At 36.3% G+C, this 19,695-nt stretch overlaps 2 protein-coding genes across 6 annotated transcripts in view; both read left to right on the top strand.

Moving 5' to 3' along the window:
• LOC101746140 (SKI family transcriptional corepressor 2) overlaps positions 1-10,774 on the top strand; it is a 47,969-nt gene extending 37,195 nt beyond the window's left edge. For 2 of the 3 annotated variants that reach the window (XM_021347635.3, XM_021347634.3), the window contains exons 9-10: positions 6,822-6,972; positions 8,241-10,774. In XM_021347635.3, the coding sequence (XP_021203310.2) occupies positions 6,822-6,972; positions 8,241-8,311 (222 nt within the window). In that variant the 3' untranslated portion in view covers positions 8,312-10,774. The remainder of the gene's footprint in view (positions 1-6,821; positions 6,973-8,240) is intronic. The other variant, XM_062674623.1, reaches the window with a different exon arrangement.
• A 1,122-nt stretch (positions 10,775-11,896) lies between these two features.
• RpL17 (ribosomal protein L17) lies at positions 11,897-16,349 on the top strand. Of its 3 annotated transcripts, none has more exons than XM_012689886.4 (4): positions 11,897-12,058; positions 12,263-12,351; positions 12,532-12,804; positions 16,106-16,349. In XM_012689886.4, exons 2-4 carry the CDS (start codon positions 12,271-12,273, stop codon positions 16,313-16,315), a joined length of 564 nt encoding a protein of 187 aa, XP_012545340.1. In that variant the 5' UTR covers positions 11,897-12,058; positions 12,263-12,270; the 3' UTR covers positions 16,316-16,349.
• The last annotated feature ends 3,346 nt before the right edge of the window (positions 16,350-19,695 follow it).

Genomic DNA, 19,695 nt, shown 5'->3' with positions numbered 1-19,695 from the left:
CCGATATCGGCAGTTCGGCACACTAACTATTCACTAGACAATCGAAGCAATTTCATTCATTCAGAAGTTTTTTCAATCATTCACTTTTTTTTTTTATTTACTAACAATCACGCCACGTTAACTGGTCCCATGATAAGTTCGTAAAGAACCTGTGTTACAGGTACCAGATAACGGAAATAAATGTAAGATTTTTATTATACACATACATATATTTAATATACATCCATAATAACCCTGGAAAAGACATTTATATTTATCATACAAATATCTTCTCCTGGCGGGATTCGAGCCCGCAACCCCCTTGTGTAGTGACCATGTCACTTACCACTACACCAGACGGCCTTTAACTTTGTCACAATACTATTTTTATTTGATCAAAAACTGACAACACAGAAAACGTCAGTTGACTTCGTCTAATAAAAAATACGACTATAAATTATTATTACACCCAACTATTGAATACGGTATTGAATCGCAGTAGTTATGCTCCGTTATATAAAATCGAACGTGAAACATCTACGAGGCTTATCATCTTCAGGTAGGTATTTATCGAGTCGTATAAGATTTATTTATTTCTTTGATTATGTATATGTCAGCACACGTCAGGGATGGCTGAGCGGTAGGTTCCGTCATCACTCGTATTTGGTTGAACACAGTTTATAAAAAGTCAATAAAACCTTTTGAATAATAATTATTGAAACTCAACACACACAACTTTCACAATGACAGGATAAACCGACAGTTTCGTTGCACATACCGACAGACCGACTGACTGACTGACTGACTGTCAGAGACTCACTGCTGAGACGGACGGAATCACTGTCTGACACGAATGCCACGACTCTGTCCACGTACCGCCATTTTATACTGTGGCGTTACGGAGTCTACCCTTCATTTTGTGATATTTATCAAAAAAACATTTCATCATTTAAAATAATAATCAAAACCACCGTCTTAATATTACTAAAAGTCGTTATCCACGACATATATAATCAAAGATTTATTTATTTCAGGTTTTGCATCCATATTACATTAATTAACAATTACATTTCATATAGAATATCAAAATTAAATAAAAACAAAAAGTACAAACAAATTTCAGAATAAAATAAAAATAATAATAATAACAAAAACACGTGTTGAAAAAAACTTTCAAGAAAGGCTTATAGAATAGTAACGTCGCGTGACCTTATGAAAGATAGCCCACAAAGGATACGAAGGTTTTCAAGAACTAGACGTTTCACATACATATTATATTATGTGCATCATTTACAATCAGCGCTTTCCAACCTATTTTCGTTCCCGCACCCCTTTTTTTTTTTTTTTTTTTTTTCCACAGGAGAAAATCGCCGGATCCCCACCCGCGCGGCAGGTGGGGTATGTGGGAGTTGAACCTCACTAAAAACTCCTGCCGCTCACAACCGGCGCCCTACCTCGGACCGGGCCGGAGCCCAGTCGGGGCTATTGAAACGGCGGGACAGGGTTGACGCAGAGCACATTACATCCATCCCACCGTCCCACGGACGCCGGACCGGTGGCCGCCAGCGACACGACCACCGGTTCCCTCGTTCAGCGGGTCCCGCAACCCTTAATAAAACTTTTCATTTATAAGTACCCCGCGGCTCATAGCCTCTATACCTACTCCCAAAAATGTGTCTCGTTTCGTGTTAAACTATATATTTAATAATAATAATTGAGAACCGATGTCCCCTGGTCTACCGGCCCAAATTTAGGGTTCTCTGTGTTATGGGTACCAGAGACAGACAAACATACTTATATACGTTTAAATACATACATATATTGATAATAAACACCCAGGCAAAAGTCAAACTAATCTGTTGATCACATAATGTTTGCTCGATGTGGGAACTCGAACCCACGACCCTCAGCGCAACAGTCAGGGGCACTAGCAACAGTACCACCGAATCAGTCAAAATCATCGTAGACATTATACGTGACAATAATGTTTTACTGATGGTAGGACCTCTTGTGAGTCCGCAAGGGTAGGTACCACCGCCCTGCCTATTTCTGCCGTGAAGCAGCAATGCGTTTCGGTTTGAAGAGTGGGGCAGCCGTCGTAACTATACTGAGACCTTAGAAGTTATATCTCAAGGTGGGTGGCGCATTTACGTTGTAGATGTCTATGGGCTCCAGTGACCACTTAGCACCAGGTGGGCTGTGAGCTCGTCCACCCATCTAAGCAATAAAAAAAACTATGTTAGCTGTTTTAACTTTCTAATATTTCTGTCAATACCAGTCATCATCAGCCTGTATCTCTCCACTTCTGGATGTAGGCCTCTCCCATAGTCCGCCACAATGAACGATCCTCCGCCTTCCGCATCCAATCTTTCCCAGTATATCGCCGCAAGTCATCGGTCCAACGGGCAGGGGGACGCCCAACGCTGCGCTTACCGGTACGCGGTCTTCAGTCCAGAACTCGTCTGCTCTATCCACAATCGGTTCTGCGACACGTATGTCCGGCCCATCTACATCAATACCAGTATAGTTTTCATATACCCCTACAGGGGACTCCACGTAGCCGTATCCACTGATTGGGAATCGCTGTTATAGATGATCCGTGCAGGCTCCTACCACAACAAAACAATAATCAAATTATTACACGCTAATGGATATTAGTTTACTTAAGCAATTTTTGATTTGATTGCTGTATGCCTAGGACAGACCATTTGTTTTATTTCGATTGACATGCGATAAGGTTACACGTGTCTCTCGAATTTGGCTAGGAAATAATAGACAATGGTAATTCCTTAAGTGTTCTCACAGTAATTTATGTGATTAAAAACCAACCAGGTTAGTGGTTGGATAAAAATGATTTTCATTAGACCAAATAGATTGAAAGAATCAGAGATATAGTTTTTAGATAATTTATGTTCATTAACTTAATTTATTAAACAATTAATATTATTTTAGATGAAGTATATTATTGTAAAGTCGTAGATGTTTTAAGAAATCATTATTACACGAAACTTTTGGTAAAACTATTGTATATTTATTTATGTTAAACTAGTTTTTTTGGCGAAACATGTAAAGTTTACGATAGTCCGTCCGATACCTCGTCCCCTCATCTAAGCAACAGAAAAAATAAAAATGTCACAGTTTCCAGTTAGGTTCTCTCACAATTCAAAATATTTTTGAAGCGATAAATGACACGTCTAGCTTTTGACGTCAATAGCAGTTTTATATGGGACATAAAAAGAAATAGGTCATACAGAAACCTTGTATTATTCAGGCCTTCACACAGACCTACAATACGGGTCTGCATACCAGATGTTGCGAACATTTTGAGGAAAAAGGTTGAATATTATACAGCATTCATGTCTCTTGCCATGTGCTATGTATGTCATCCACTAGCGTCCATCCGATAATGCTGCTTTAGCATTGTCTTTTTTGAGGAGCGTATAGCAGCATGTCACGCTAAATAAAAACGTGAATCTAGAATCTCTTGGTTTGGTTTAATCGGTCAAACATCTTCGATGATTGGTTAGTTATTATATAATTATAGTATAGTATAATTATGTATGAAAGTTGCTGCGTAAAATCGGTTATTGTGGCAAACCTTAGGTGAGGTCTACAGTGGACGCTCGTGGGCTAAAAAAGGAAAATAAATTAAGCCACCAAATTAAAAAAAACAACTTGTTTTTAGCTAGAAGGACAAATTAACTCATCTGCGTTAAGTGGTTTTCAGTATGCTTAGTGCGAGTCTTTTAACGTTCTCGATAGCGTAAAAGTTAACTCAAATTTGTATGGAGTTGGAACGTTTGCCTACGTTTGCCGCTAGGGGCGCTGTTCCAACTGCATACTAATTTGCGTTAACTTTTACACTTAAGCACATAGAGCCTATATACATATGTCTCGTCATAGAATGAGAGTTATTAAATTTTATTGAAATAGCGATTTTTCTTCGAACCGCGTTGACAGGTAAATAGGCAGGACTAAAGTACCTTTCAGTGGATTCCGACAATACGTCTATCAGTGAAAACGCTTTGAAAATCAAAAGTAAGTTAATCGTGAATAGTGAACGATTTATTATTTAAATCCGAACCAACAATTATGGTATTACCGTGCGGCGACAGTGGTTGCAACTAAATAATTATACGGACCCATCGAAAAACTAATGAATTGTTTATGATCCCGACGGACACAGAATATAGAAGTGACAGAAATGACAGTTTTATTAATATCATTTATTAGTGTGAACATGTTTAGTTTTATGTTATGTAATTTAAAAGTTTATTACGTCAAACCTGTATTATTTATATAAGTATTGATAGTAAATCATAAATGAAAATCATGGTTCTTAGTATATTATAATTTCTTATAGAGATCATTAGGGAATTTTGCTATACGATAATTAGAACCTACCTTTGTGCACTTAAATTAGCTCTTTTACGTTTACCAAGATGTTTTTATTTATTCATAGCACCTCTATAGTTTCGTGATACTGGTAAAAGGCTGTTTGCAAATTAAACTATAATAATTATTGAAAGCGTATTATTTGATAGCACTGTGTGCAATCATAACAACATTTTAGCGGCTCTCAACCTTTTTTTTTTTTTTTGCATATGAAGAAATACAATATGTATTTTTTTGTCTTGTGGTAGGGTCTATGTGGTAGGACATCTTGTGAGTCCGCACGGGTACATACTACCACCTCACCTATTTCTGCCGTGAATCAATAATGCGTTTCGGTTTGAAGGGCGGGGCAGCCGTTGTACTGTTAAAAGTGAGACCTTAGAACTCATGTCTCAAGATGGGTGACGGCATTTTCATTATAGATGTCTATGGGCTCCGGTAACCACTCAACATCAGGTGGGCCGTGAGCTAAGCGCGTAAGCAATAAATAAATAAAAAGATACCTGTTGTTCGACAGTTATGTTTAAGAGGTATTTTTGTATCATAATGCTGGTTGGTTTCACTTAAATAAACTTGTGAGGTTTTGCACGCAACCATCCTAATTATTGGGCCAATATGATTTTCAGTAATGAAACAATGTTGGGCCGGCATTCAGTTTTTGGTTTGATTCACAAATGAATACAATACCTTACAAATGTTTTGGTTCATCTGTTAGTTTGTAAGAAGACTGAAATAAATTATAATAAAAACATAATGATTTAATTGTGTACACAAAATATTTGAGAACACCCGTAAAATGGCAGTGATTGTACACGTCCATTGTTTAATTGACAACGGTCCGTTATTTAAGTAATTGTGAGCGCGCGTGCCCAATCAGATAAACGAAGCGACCTCTCGTGACAGTAATCGAAACAAACATGAAATAATAGTCGATTTTAGGAGTTTTTATCAACAAAATCGACTGTTACCTCATGAAATTTAAACCGTGGCGTGCTGATAAAAAACGTTGAATTAACGATAAGTTTTTTGAGGAAAATCAACGCTTTTCATTTGAAAACATCTAAATGAACTCACTTGAAATAACAGATCACTATCATATCTATACATATAAAGAAAATTGGAGTGTCTGTTTGTAATATTGAAATAACCGTTACTACATGCATATGAATATATACACGGTACATACACCAAAATAACATTTTTTTTTAATTTTTGTCTGTCTGTCTTTCTGTCTGTTTGTCTGTCTGTCTCTCTGTTTGTTCCGGCTAATCTCTGGAATGGCTGGACCGATTTTGACCAGACTTTCACTGATACTTTTTATAGACTAGCTTCGCCCCGCGGCTTCACCCGCGGTACGAAAATAACATCGCGGGACTCAGCTATCTATACTAATATTATAAAGAGGAAAGATTTGTTTGTTTGTTTGTTTCGAATAGGCTCCGAAACTACTGGACCGATTTGAAAAATTATTTTTCCATTAGAAGCCGACATTGGCCCTGATGAACATAGGCTATTTTTTTTAATATTTTTTTTATTTTATTTTTTTGGTTTCATGTGTGTTTTAATGTTTCCGAAGCGAAGCGAGGGCGGGTCGCTAGTCAATAATAAAATTTAATGTTCCGAAGCGAAGCGAGGGCGGGTCGCTAGTCTAACATATTCTGCTTTGAAAACTAGCTCTGCTATTCGATTCCAGTTTAGCAGGCGGCTAGAAGAGTCGTCCTCCTAATAGGCAAGACGCCCGAAGAGGGTCAGTTGCAAATATCTCTTATGAAAACTTTATTTGAATACGTTACGAGCTTAAATCAAATTAATTTTGTTTCCGTGAAGCATCGGCTTAGTTCTGCGTCTGTCATTGCTTATGTCCATGTGCGAGTGTCCTTAGTGACCCGACATGCCTAGTTTAGTTATAGAATGATATTTCGCGTTTACTTTGGGCATTTTAATTTCCGTTATAGCTTCGGGAAGGGATTACAATGATTACCTATTAGACGATATAAGTTTACAGATAGCAGACCTGTAGTGAGTTTTTTGTAGCTTCCTTTCAAGGCAATATCTTCTTTAAAGCGGTACACGCCTCGTTAATATTATTATAATTAATACCCGTTAAAAAGTGTGTTAACATGAATGTTGTAACAAATTATTTTGACTTTGTATTTGGATTTGTTTGTATTTGATTTTTTACTGGTGGTAGGACCACTTGTGAGTCCGCGCGGGTAAGTACCACCATCCTGCCTGTTTCTGCCGTGAAGCAGTAATGCGTTTCGGTTTAAAGGGTGGGGCAGCCGTTGCTACTATACTTGAGACGTTAGAACTTATACCTCAAGGTGGGTGGTGCATTTACGTTGTAGATGTCTATGGGCTCCAGTTACCACTTAAGACCCGCTGGACTGTGAGCTCGTCCAACCACGTAAGCAATAAAAAATTAAAAAATAAAATTGTATGTACAGCAATGCGCATGGCCATGTCGCAGTGCTCCTACTCCGCGTCCAGAAGAGTCCTGGCCAACGCTGGTGCCGAAGATCGAGAGAGATGAAGAGCCAAGGGAGCCGTGGAGACTGCCCGACTTGCGACCATCACTTCACTACATGCACGACCGTGGTAGGTACTTCAACTTTTTTTATTGGTTTATTAGTTATTGGAACGAAGTTCCTTATGGGACGATGCGGACGGGTACCCTAACCGGGAAAAAACGTCCGTAACGTAAGGTTTTTTATTAGTAATGCACACAGTGTACGACTTAACTTTGTAATAACGTACAAAAACTAACATATTTTTTAATCATTCATTGACCACGATCTCAGAGCGTTCGTTTGCGCAATACACTAACTCTTATGCAAAGAACCGTGAATGAAGTGTACCACAATAAGTTCGCACGTTACCGAATGACCGTGGGTTGTTGCGAAACCACTAGTTTTATTTTCTTTATACCTCGAATAGAACTTAAAATTAATATTTTTATAATAAGGAACTTCGTTCCTATCCGGTGTCCCACGACAACACATATCTTTTTTTTTATTAGTTGTTTGTTGTCCCTGGCCTTTACTCTTTTCAGAGATAAAATTCATTAAGCCTAATTGGAATGAGGCTCGAAATAAAAGGAGCTTGGTTCACGTTAACTACTTGATACGTAGCACGTCCAATATAAAGAAAGAATTGCTTTTTGGCTATACCCTAAATGACACTTTTTTTTGATAATAGTGAAAAAATTGTGAATTGTGTAACTATCTCAAGGTGGGTGGTGGCATTTACGTTGTAGATGTCTATGGGCTCCGGTAATCACTTAACACCAGGTGGGCCGTGAGCTCCTCTACCCATCTATGAAATAAATAATAAAATAAAAAAAATTGCAATAATATTACATGCCTACGTAAATAATTTAATTGCCACTAACGGAACATTACAATAAGCCAAGCAGAAAGTCTAGTCAGATGGCAGCAATTAAGCAGGGATTTGATTAAAGCCACCGCGATGTATACATATAACGTTATATGCATAAACTTTGGTATGCAAAAATTGTATGATCGTTCGCTTAAAATTTTCAAGCTGTTTATTAGTTTGGATTTTTTACCGTACCTAATAGCTAGTAACCTAAGGGGCATTCCAGCTACTCTCGGACTGATTGGTGAGCTCACGTGCTCTACTTGAGAGAATTAGCTAACATCAACTCTAGCAAGAGCAATGTTCCGCTGAATCTACGACCGGACCCCAATCGCGTTTAATAGAGTACATTAAAATGCATGTTTTTTTGTTTACTTTTGCTATGTTAATACGTGTATTATGATAAAACTTAATGAGCCTTGTTATTTTCTGTTTGCTAAGTAACAAAAGAGTATGTACCCAATTAATAAAAAATGTTCTTTTTTCAGAAGTTGACAATTGCGTGGCGTGTGTAGCACCATTACCTCTCCTTCCGCCACCGGCACCAGCGCAGCATTAGATTCTGTTGAAAAATCCGATATCGAAGAAGTATCCTAATTTCAAAATTTGCTAATAAATTCTCGTTAGTAAAATTACGCTATTGCATTATGTACATACTTTTTGTTTGTGCCGTTTTTAATTAACAGCTAGAGCCACCTAGTGGCAATTAAGGGGATAAGAAAATTGTGTAGTTTTATTTATGAACAATAGATGGCGCTGAACAATAGTTGTGAGTTTTCGTTGTCCCAGTAGAATTAAAATAAATAGTATGTAATATCTAGTCAATTTTAATTTTTATAAAAAATGTATTTCCAAAAAAAATTCTGGCAAGCACAACAAAAACACAATTATTGAATGTTCGTACGCTTTGTGTCCTTAATACCCCAAGCTCCATAGGTATATAATATTATGTAACTGCTTCACATTATCAATATAAATTATTGAACTATCAAACTTGTTTATACATGTATTTGACTTTTTGGCCGGATCGCGGGTAGCGTACATGATAGTTGTGTGATTTGTTTTATTTTGTTAACTTAGTGCTTTTTAAGGTTTAACCGTGGATTTATGGCCTATTAACCGTTTAGCGCATCTGTGAAAGTGCTTAAGTGTGGAAAAATTTAATAAGACCGCTGGACGTGGCGGTATCATCAGGATCTTCCAAAAAGTCAATTTAAATATCAGTAAATAACCACTATTTTGCTGAACCTTTATTTCGTCCCTACTCATCTAATCCTACTCTTCTAATCTAATCTAATCTAATCTAATCAATTAACTAAAGTCTCAAATAAAACAATTTTTCATAAAACTTGTAATGCGTTATCCATGTAATACACCATTGTCATACTCTACTGTATACTAGTCTATTGGTAAGTCACTTAATAAACTTCTTTTATTTTAAACATATAATTTTTTTGCATTACACCTGACAACAGACTTTGTCGTAAAATTAAAATAAAATTCAAGCTCGGACGCATATTGTCCGGTCCTCCTGTTTGGGAATTCACCATAAGGGAACGTACTCTGTGGATGCACCTTACATGTGGCGACGCAGATAGTGTGTGTCTAGATTAATCATATTACGAGAACTAGGATGTACTTGCAAGTCATTAAAAATTTATGTGTACGCTTTGGAGACATTTAATTTTCTGTATTAATAAAGTGTTCATTTTTTAAATCCATTTAAAGATTACGTTTATTCATGTTCCGAAGTAGTATTCATAATGTTTACCTTTTGCTAACATTCTAATGCACCTATTATAAAAAAGTAACCATTTAAATTGGAATTTGTAAAAAAGTTTTGATACGTTATCGGATACATCTAGTCATGTCGTTTATCAATTATGTTATTGTTTTTAGTAGTTTTAAGGTCATATCAAATCGATGGTTGTGTTTTCGATTTGTATTTTAACCTGTACGAAAAATAGAAAGTAAAACATAATTAATGATTTTAATTTTATGCAATAGATATTTATTATTTTGGAAGATTTGTATTTATGTTTACTATTCTTTGCAAAATATGGCAGGATTCCTCTGTGTACAATGGTTTCAGGTTCAGTCTTACTTACCAATATTAAATTAAATTTATAATAGCTACTCTCTAATTCTCAAATAATTATAATTAGTGAATATGTTAGTGAACCAAACATTTTTAAGTATAAAATGTATTTTGTAGTTACAATCTGATTTAGCGGCTCATTTTTTAAATTGTAAATAGTAATCATCGAAGCAATATGTCTTAGAATATAATATGTATATAACATTTTGAGTTGTTCAACAATGTACTTAGCCAGTGTGTAGTAATATTGATTAAAGTCTATTGTAAAGTATACTTAGTAGTTATATGTTTCGCTATTACGTCATATCAAGTATGCAGGTCTAGCAAAAAAAAAAACAAATAGTCCGAATAGACGTCTCTCTTTCATTTGAAAATGGTTAGAAATTAATAAATATAATCATTTTAGAAACCTATGAAATACATGATGTACAGACATAGGTATCTTCGAACTTATTGTAGATATCAAAAAGTAAAAAGATTTACCGATTAAAAAAATCATGATTTCTTGATTTTTATTTTCAAATGTACTAATCTTAGAAATGAAATGATTTTTGATAAAATATTATGTAATTACCTTTTATTAACTATTATTATATTTATTATCTTTGTCATTTAATATAAAGCAACTTTGTAGTACATTGATGAAATACATACATTGTAAAATACATACAATAACATTGGCTGCTAATTTAAGATATGTTTCATCATAAACATTTTTATGTAAAGACATTGTAGTAAATTCTGTTTTGCAAGTAACTTCTGTTTCATTGAAGATAATTGAAGAATCATTATTCTTTTTTTTTTCATTTTCATGGTTGAATAGAATTCAATGTTAATGATTATTTTATACATATCATAAAATAATGTTAGAGATAATGGATCTACTAGCAATAACCAATAAAGAACTTGAAAGAACTATGAAAATTAGTTTATTGTTCCTAAAATTTATGGTTAACATCAAAAGGGTCTTTCGTCACCAGAAATTTTTAGACAAAAACTATACATTATTTCTTTTAAAGCAACGCTTGATAAATAATTAGGCTTGAAGCTATGGTGTGAATAAAAAGAGGACAAGAATAAATCAATAAGACTGAGCTTTAGACTAAAAATCTAATCCGAAGTTAGAACAAATATTTTGTCCGTGTGTAATTCTTGTAGTTTCTAACACTTAATTTCTCAAGATTATTATTATTATTAAATTATAAAGACCGTTTCAACGAATTTCATATTAATTATACAAATTGTCGTATTTCATAATCTAATATCGTCACACGGCTCAAAAAGTCTCTGAATATGCTATTCCTCAAGAGGCAACAGATCGTAGGACAGTTGCCGTGCCCTCGTACGGCATTAGGTTATAGTCTTGTATGAGACCTATTCCGACATACAACTGCAACTGCCGCGTGGCTAATGGCAGATGATACTGCCACACCAACACAGCACCAGCATTAAAATTCGTCATTACAGATGTGTTGACAGATGAAGAGAGATGTCAAATGTTAAATTTAATGAGCTAAGATTCCGGATATAATGAATGCAAAATTTTGCTTTTGCAAAATACCGTTCCATTTTGGAAGGATTGCTGATGGCCCGGAAGCCATTTCAGCTTCGCCAGGGTAGGTGGACTGACTCAAAGGCTTAGCTTCGTAAGTAATCGCCATATTTGAATAATTTTACACAACTTTTTCTGTTCATTTACCTCATTTGCATGTTTGTCCAATATGGTATAATTAATTATTTTTTTATTGCCCTTGTAGGCAGACGAGCATACGGCCCACCTGATGGTGAGTGTTTACCGTCGCCCGTGGACTTCAGTAATGCCAGGAGCAGAGCCAAGCCGCTGCCTACCTTATTTACAAAGAATACGTAATATTTTATATCTGTATTTCATTATTTAGCGATCCTATATTGTTCCTGGATAAATTGTGCTGTATTTCTCTTCTTCTCACTATAATCTATCTTCTGATATTTTTCGTGGTCTAAAAAATAAAGTGTATCTTTTTGTCTGACGTTATATCTAGAATAAAATAATCAAGATGTAAGGAATTTTATCAATCATACGCACAATATGCACTCGGCCTAGTTTCAGTTGTTGTACCATTGAGCCTTTTTAAACTTTAGCAACACTGAAGTATTTGTCAATGTCAGACATTTTCACGTCAAAATAGATTTGATTATTCCTTTTCTTGTCATATTTTCTCTTGAGAGGTTGGTTTCGTGTTTGATAAAATCCATTTTAATCGTAAAAAGGCTTGAGTTTTGAATTAAATCTGATTCTAGTGCGCATATCTGCTGTGTATCCTCGCTGTTTCTGTGTTTATTTAGTTCTTTCTGTGAAATGGCATGGTATCAAATTGTTAACCTAAGTTTGTTGTCTAGCGTCCGGAACGTAAAAGCCGCTCTGTGTTTCAGAAATAATTATGGGTCGTTACTCTCGGGAGCCGGATAACCCTGCGAAATCATGCAAAGCGCGTGGTTCAAACCTCCGTGTTCACTTTAAGGTCTGTTATTATGCTTGTATAATTTGTATTTACTAACTGAACATTGCACATGGACTAATTTTATTACAGAGATCGCCCTTTACAATAAAAAATTCAATGTACGATTCTTAAAATACATAATGAAATTAAATGTCTCCTTACAGTCAGCAGTTACTGTAGTATCAAACTTCTAATTTTCAGAACACATATGAGACCGCAATGGCAATCAGAAAGATGCCGCTCCGTCGTGCTGTTCGTTACCTCAAAAACGTGATTGAAAAGAAAGAGTGTATTCCATTCCGTCGCTTCAACGGCGGCGTTGGTCGCTGTGCTCAAGCAAAGCAGTTTGGCACAACACAGGGTCGCTGGCCCAAGAAATCCGCCGAATTCCTCTTGCAGTTATTGAGGAACGCTGAATCAAACGCTGACAACAAAACTTTGGACGTTGACAGGCTAGTTATCGACCACATTCAGGTATGTTCGATCTCGAAATTATCTGAGCATAAAATAGTAATTGCCACTAATAAAGTTATTATTCATATTTTATTTGTTAGTTTACAAGCATTGTATTTATTGTACAGATGGGTGGGGATACATTTTTATAGCCATAATGTCTGATAGAGCTATTGTACAAGAAAAACGAGTGAAACTAGTGACATTACAAAAGTTTATATACAAATTTGGGTTTAAATTAATTTATAGTCTGTATAGGCATCTTAGTTAGCAATATATATTGTTAGTTGCAACTGGCTTTCCTATTTCTCGCAATTTAGTTTAATTTAACCAGGTATGCTATGGTACTAGACATTAAGGTATGCAAGAAACTTTGCAAACAGGCAGGGTGGTGGTACCTACCTGTGGCAATATTTACTTGTTTGAGTAAACTTTAAGAAAAACTTTTAATGTGCCTTTTAGCTTGCCAGCTTTTACATTTTTGTTTATGCTGGTTTCAAAAGGCAAACAGCAATAGTTACAATTACTAATTGAACATTCAAGGAATGCTTCCAAGTCATTGTTACTGACAATCAGAAAAAATCATTAGTTTTCTTAAATTAGTAATTTTTTTCTATGGAAGAAGGTGGTAATGAATGAAATAATGTTTTTAATAAAAATTCGAAAGTAATAGAATATGAAGTAAGGTTAGCTAGTTGTTACATTGCACTAAGTTTAATTCCAATTTTATATTAGCCCCATTTCCCATTTGTACTATAGATTTTGTAATGTAACAAAATTTTTGCTGACTAAAAAATTTAATATTTTGGTTTAATTAATAAGTTAATTATATTATAATTGTTTATACTTAAAAAATATATTTAAATATATGTTTTTCACACTAATAGTTAATAGTATTTTGAGGTCTAGCAGTATTTCTTACTTGAGTTTTCTTGTAACTTCACAATGGAAGATCCGAAGTATTCGATAAGAACCAACGATCTACTTTGTTAAAGATAGGCTTTTTTTTTTAAAGACAGCATTGTACCTAAAATGAACTAAGATTCCATTAGTGTGCATGTGCTTTGATTTTGTCAAATCTAATATTATGCTTAGCACAATTACAGAGCACCGGGTCAATATGTTTTCTTGATAGATCTTCATCTTCATAGATTGACTTGATAATTACCTTAAACTCTTTAGGAGGTAGATATTGTCTTTGAGTAAAATTTTCTTTGTCTTTCCATGAAATTTTGCTTTTTTCTTGTATGATCTTTATGAAATGGCTCAGTGGCTTCTTGTTTTGTTATTTCCATTTATTTTCCAATGTGTATCCAGTGGGGAAAACTTATGTGTTTTATCTCGATGCCACCCTGAAGAGTGACCGATGCTATACAGATATTTTGTAAGCAGTTCTGGGTACCCATTAGGAGTTTTGTACACAAAAAAGCCAGACAGACAATCAGTTGGGCTCAAGAATATTTGATCTGAAAGCTAGCACTGTGTTGTTCTGCATTAGGACTGTGACTTTGCAACACCTTATATTTTTTAAAACTCCATTTACACACGTTTTGGACATTTCATAGATGTGAAATTGATTTTTATAATCTAAAACACTAGATGGACCCCTCCCCTTAGTTCTGATGGATTGTGTCTCTTTTGAGGTCTGTGCTCTGATACAGGAGTTCCAGTTATAGAAATACAGACAACGGTATCTCACACTGAACAGATTTTAGTTTTGGCCTAGTTTCTTGTTTGAAATATTATGTTCACATATCGTCTTCTCGCATTTAAACTGTATAAATCTCAAAACTTACTAATTTTACAGGAGAGTGTTTTAAAGGTTTAACATGTGATATTTTTAATTAAATTAATCATCTTTCCAACTTTTATTTTTTACCAGCTACATTATCTGTCTTATAAAGTAAGATAAAATTATGTATGTATTAATTTTCTCAATAGTAGTCAAAACATAGGTAAACTAAAAAAATAAAATAAAACAAAATTACACTCTTTTGACAGTATTTATGAGAAAAATACTGGCGATACCAAATGATTCCACATATTAACTTAATTTTGAATATAGTTGAAAATTGTACACTTTTAATGCAAAAAGACGATATATATACCTATGTAATCCTAAATGTGTGGCCAACCTTGTGTATATATGTGCCCTTGATATATAGCTGGAATACTGGAGTTTGTGTGCACATTAAACATGTGCTTTTCTTGTCCCAGTTCAGCCCTAGGCGTTGAGTGCCACAAATGCCTCATTCTCTTTGTGGCAAAGATAAATCTACAGTGGATAACTAACTGGCTTAGATGATGATGGCATTTACCATTTGTTTATCGGTGTGAGTTGGTTTCTGATATACAGTTATTTGTAGGAGTTATTTATACAATTTATGAACCGTAATACACATACCAAAATTCTTACAGCAATATCTTGGATTCAAAGCACATCTGTACAGACGAAATGTACTATTTGTTTTAAAGCAATATTAAATTTAAATTTTTGAGATATGAGAGAGAAGGTAGGAGGATCCATTGGTGAAATTGCTGTCAGAACGCATGCATGATTTACTTATAGTAGTTGAGAGAAGGTATAATTGCCCATCCACGATGTAAACATGTAAACTTGCTACACACCATACTGTTCCACTCGGTGCTATTAGGCTCTTCCATGAACTGGTCAATGTTCTCGTGCGACCTTACTCATAGACACAACCTGAGACTTTCGCCAGATATTCTCAGTGGTAGATTCATCAAAGCACTATTGCTAAGGCTAGTGTCAGCAAGCTCTCTCAGGTTACTGTATACTGGTGGTAGGACCTCTTGGGAGTCCGCACGGGTAGGTACCACCACCCCGCCTATTTCCGCCGTGAAGCAGTAATGCGTTTCGGTTCGAAGGGTGGGGTAGCCATTGTAACTATACTGAGATCTTAGAACTTATATCTCGAGGTGGGTGGCGCATTTACGTTGTAGATGTCTATGGGCTCCAGTAACCACTTAACACCAGGTGGGCTGTGACCTCGTCCATCCATCTAAGCAATAAAAAAAAAAAAAGAAGGTTAAGTCACGTGAACTCACCAAACCCGTCCAACGATAAGCAGGAAAAAAATTGTGGTTGCATTCAAGATTAAGAACTATAGAATTTGTGAATATTAGCATTTGGCGAACTAGACCTGCCTTTGTGCAAAGCAGTGTTAACATTCCAGTTTGAAAGCTAGGACATCCATGATGCGATGCAAAGGAGTCTTTGACGATTTTGTCTACATTGCCATGTCTATGTCTGAAGGCGAGTTTCCTTAGTGGACATCGTGTAATGAAAGTTTTGTTGCAGGTAAATCGCGCGCCCTGCCTACGCAGACGTACATACCGTGCTCACGGTCGCATCAACCCCTACATGTCGTCTCCCTGCCACATCGAAGTATGTCTCAGCGAACGCGAAGATGCTGTCGCTAGGGTAGCCCCTACTGATGATGCCCCAGCGAAGAAAAAGCTTTCCAAGAAAAAGCTTGCGCGTCAAAAGGAGAAGATGATGAGGGAATAGACATAAGGGTTAAATAAAAGATTTATACAATCAAGTATAGTTTTTATTTCAAAATTCATGCTACACTGCTAAATTCAAATTGCTATTAAAATTTTGAATTTTTTGTATAATTTTTTTAAGGATAAAAACGAAAGCAAGCGGTGTTTCCCGAGCTCTATGACATATCCTTCTTCAAACGAGGCTTGTGGAGAGTACTTAATGGTAGGCAGTGGCTTGGTTCTGCCCTTGGCATTGCTAAAGTCCATGGGCGACGGTAACTACATTTTTTTATTTATTTATTAGATGGGTGGACGGGCTCACAGCCCACCTGGTATTAAGTGGTTACTGGAGCCCATGGATATCTATAAATGCGCCACCCACCTAGAGATAAAGTTCTAAGATCTCAGTATAGTTACAACGGCTGCCCCACCCTTCAAACCGAAACGCATTACTGCTTCACGGCAGAAATAGGCAGGGCGGTGGTACCTACCCGCGCGGACTCACAAGAGGTCCTACCACCATTAAAAAGTACTTCCACCAGTTGGGCCGTATGCTCGTCTGCCTACAAGGAGCAATAAAAAAGGAGCACAGCTTACATGAGTCCTGGTTTTTCACTGACGTCAACCAATGGCAGACAACCAAGCCGCTACCTGTTTGTTAGGGAAATAATGGCTGCAAAGACGAAATCCATATAGCAACAATTATACGAACACATCTAAATTATTGTTTGGCAACGCAGGCCTGTTCTTATAAGTACATACTGATTGAAAAAATGTTTTAACCATTGTCTTTGCTGAAGTATGTCAGACTGCAACAATACTAGGATAGCACAGTAAAAATCCATCCAACCCCATCTTGGTATTTAGATAAACTAGGTATGTATTTAGAATAAAGGAGAAGAAAAAACAACCAGATTTATGACTTATCTAATTTATTTTAATTTTTAATTAGCCTATATTAAAGTATTCATAATATTATAGAACTAAAAGGTATTTAATTCTTCAGCTATACTTAGTCTGGTCATAAATACTGTTGCAATTAAAAATAAACAAAATATTACATTTGAATTTGGAATCTGTCATTTTTATATGATAGCTCATTAAGTTTTCTCATTTTTGCGCCAATACATTTTGCAATATTAAAATGGGGTGGGGTGATAAAGAGAATCGAATCGCTGTGATTGCATTACACAAAGTAGGTATGGAGCCAAATGCAATTTTTAAAACTCTCCATACGCTTGGTATTAGTAAAATGTTTGTGTACCAGGCTATTAATAGGTGCACAGACCTCCTCTGTTTGTGACAGAAAAAGATCTGGCCGTCCACGTAGTGTTCGTACGAAAAAGATGGTCAAGCAGTAAGGGGAAGAATTCGAAGAAATCCTGTCCGAAAGCAAAAGATTTTATCTCGGGAGATGAAGATAGCACCTAGAACCATGTCGCGTATTTTAAAAGATGACTTAGGACTTGCAGCCTATAAGAGACGTACTGGTCATTTCTTAACTGATAATTTAAAAGAGAATAGGGTGGTAAAATCGAAACTACTACTGAAGCGGTACGCAAAGGGAGGTCATAGAAAACTTTTGTTTACGGATGAGGAAATTTTTACAATTGAGCAACATTTTAACAAACAAAATGACCGTATTTATGCTCAAAGCTCTAAGGAAGCTTCCCAATTAGTCGACAGAGTGCAATGTGGGCACTATCCGACTTCAGTGATGGTTTGGTGGGGTATTAGCTATGAAAGAGTGACTGAGCCATACTTTTGTGAAAAAGGTATCAAAACATCGGCACAAGTGTATCAAGATACCATTCTATATTGAGAAGATAGTGAATATTGAGAAGATAGTGAAGCCCCTTAACAACGCCATGTTCAATAATCAAGAATGGTCCTTCCAGCAAGACTCGGCGCTAGGTCATAAAGCTCGGTCTACGCAGTCTTGATTGGAAACGAACGTTTCGGACTTCATCAGAGCTGAAGACTGACCGTCATCTAGTCCCGATCTTAATCCGCTGGATTATGATTTATGGTCAGTTTTAGAGAGCACGGCTTGCTCTAAACGCCATGATAATTTTGAGTCCCTAAAACAATCCGTGCGATTGACAGTGAAAAATTTTCCCATGGAAAGAGTGCGTGCTTCTATTGATAATTGGCCTCAACGTTTAAAGGACTGTATTGCAGCCAATGGAGACCACTTCGAATAAGCTTTTTATACTTTAAATTGTTTTATATTTATGTATTAAACTAACACATTGTAAAAGTAATAAATGTTATTGCCAATAGAATTTTTATTTATTTTTAATTGTAACAGTATTTATGGCCAGACTAAGTATGTATTTCAAATAGAGCTATTTGATTTCCATTCCAAATTAGATTATCTATTAAATAAAGAACAAAGTGGTCATAGAATGTTGTTCCGTACTCCCTAGTGCAAAATGTTCCTGAGGAACGTGGATCTCCTCGATGACCTGGAGCTCGACTCTATCAGTAAGTATCTACAGTCGGCATCATTGCGCCATTTCGAGAAGGCGGCACGACATGAGAACCCTCTTGTCGTGGCCGCTGGAAACATACCCGATCCTGTAGCCCGAATGGTAAACAGTCGACGTCGCCCAAAGCACGTCATTACGGATCCTCCCGATCCATTAACGGTGCTTTTAGGGACCACAAGCACCGGTCACCTCGTCGAATCCGTCACTTGCGGCGAAAGGCTCGACGAGCGAATTAACCCATAGACACAGCCCACTGAATTTCTCGCCGGATCTTCTCAGTGGGTCGCGTTTCCGATCCGGTGGTAGATTCTGCGAAGCACTGCTCTTGCTAGGGTCAGTGTTAGCAACACTCCGGTTTGAGCCCCGTGAGCTCACCTACACACGTTAGGGTGAAGCTGAAACAGCCTCTGAAGGCTATCAGCATAGATAGGATAAAAAAAAAAATTCACAATGTTCCATTTCACCTTTCGCCTTTGGGATCAATTTTCCCTCCCGTTTTCTTACGCCCTCCCGTGCGTAGGGCGTTTTGGCCCGAAGTCGAACTTTCCCGGTTGTCTGCTCCTCACTAGATGGCGATATTTACTAACTTTGTCCCACTATTAGCCAAGAAACAGAGTTAGTCATCACCGATGCGATTGCAATATGTACGTAATCATTCAAAAAAAATACCTCGAAATCGCTTCGACATATCACGTTTTGTGTTTAAATGTATTTGGTACTTACTGAGAAAATGATAAACTTATTGACTCATCCGAAGTTCTTTGATGCACTTTTGAATTTTCTCACTAGCGAGTCTATGTGCTGATTGATAAACTATAATCAAAACGTTTTTTTTTATTTTTATTGCTTAGATGGGTGGACGAGCTCACAGCCCACCTGGTATTAAGTGGTTACTGGAGTCCATAGACAT

Source organism: Bombyx mori, chromosome 21 (genome assembly GCF_030269925.1).
Source record: "Bombyx mori chromosome 21, ASM3026992v2".
NCBI classification, from domain to species: Eukaryota; Metazoa; Arthropoda; class Insecta; order Lepidoptera; family Bombycidae; genus Bombyx; species Bombyx mori.
The sequence above is the reverse complement of the archived record's forward strand: the minus strand, read 5'-3'. Positions and strand labels throughout refer to the sequence as shown.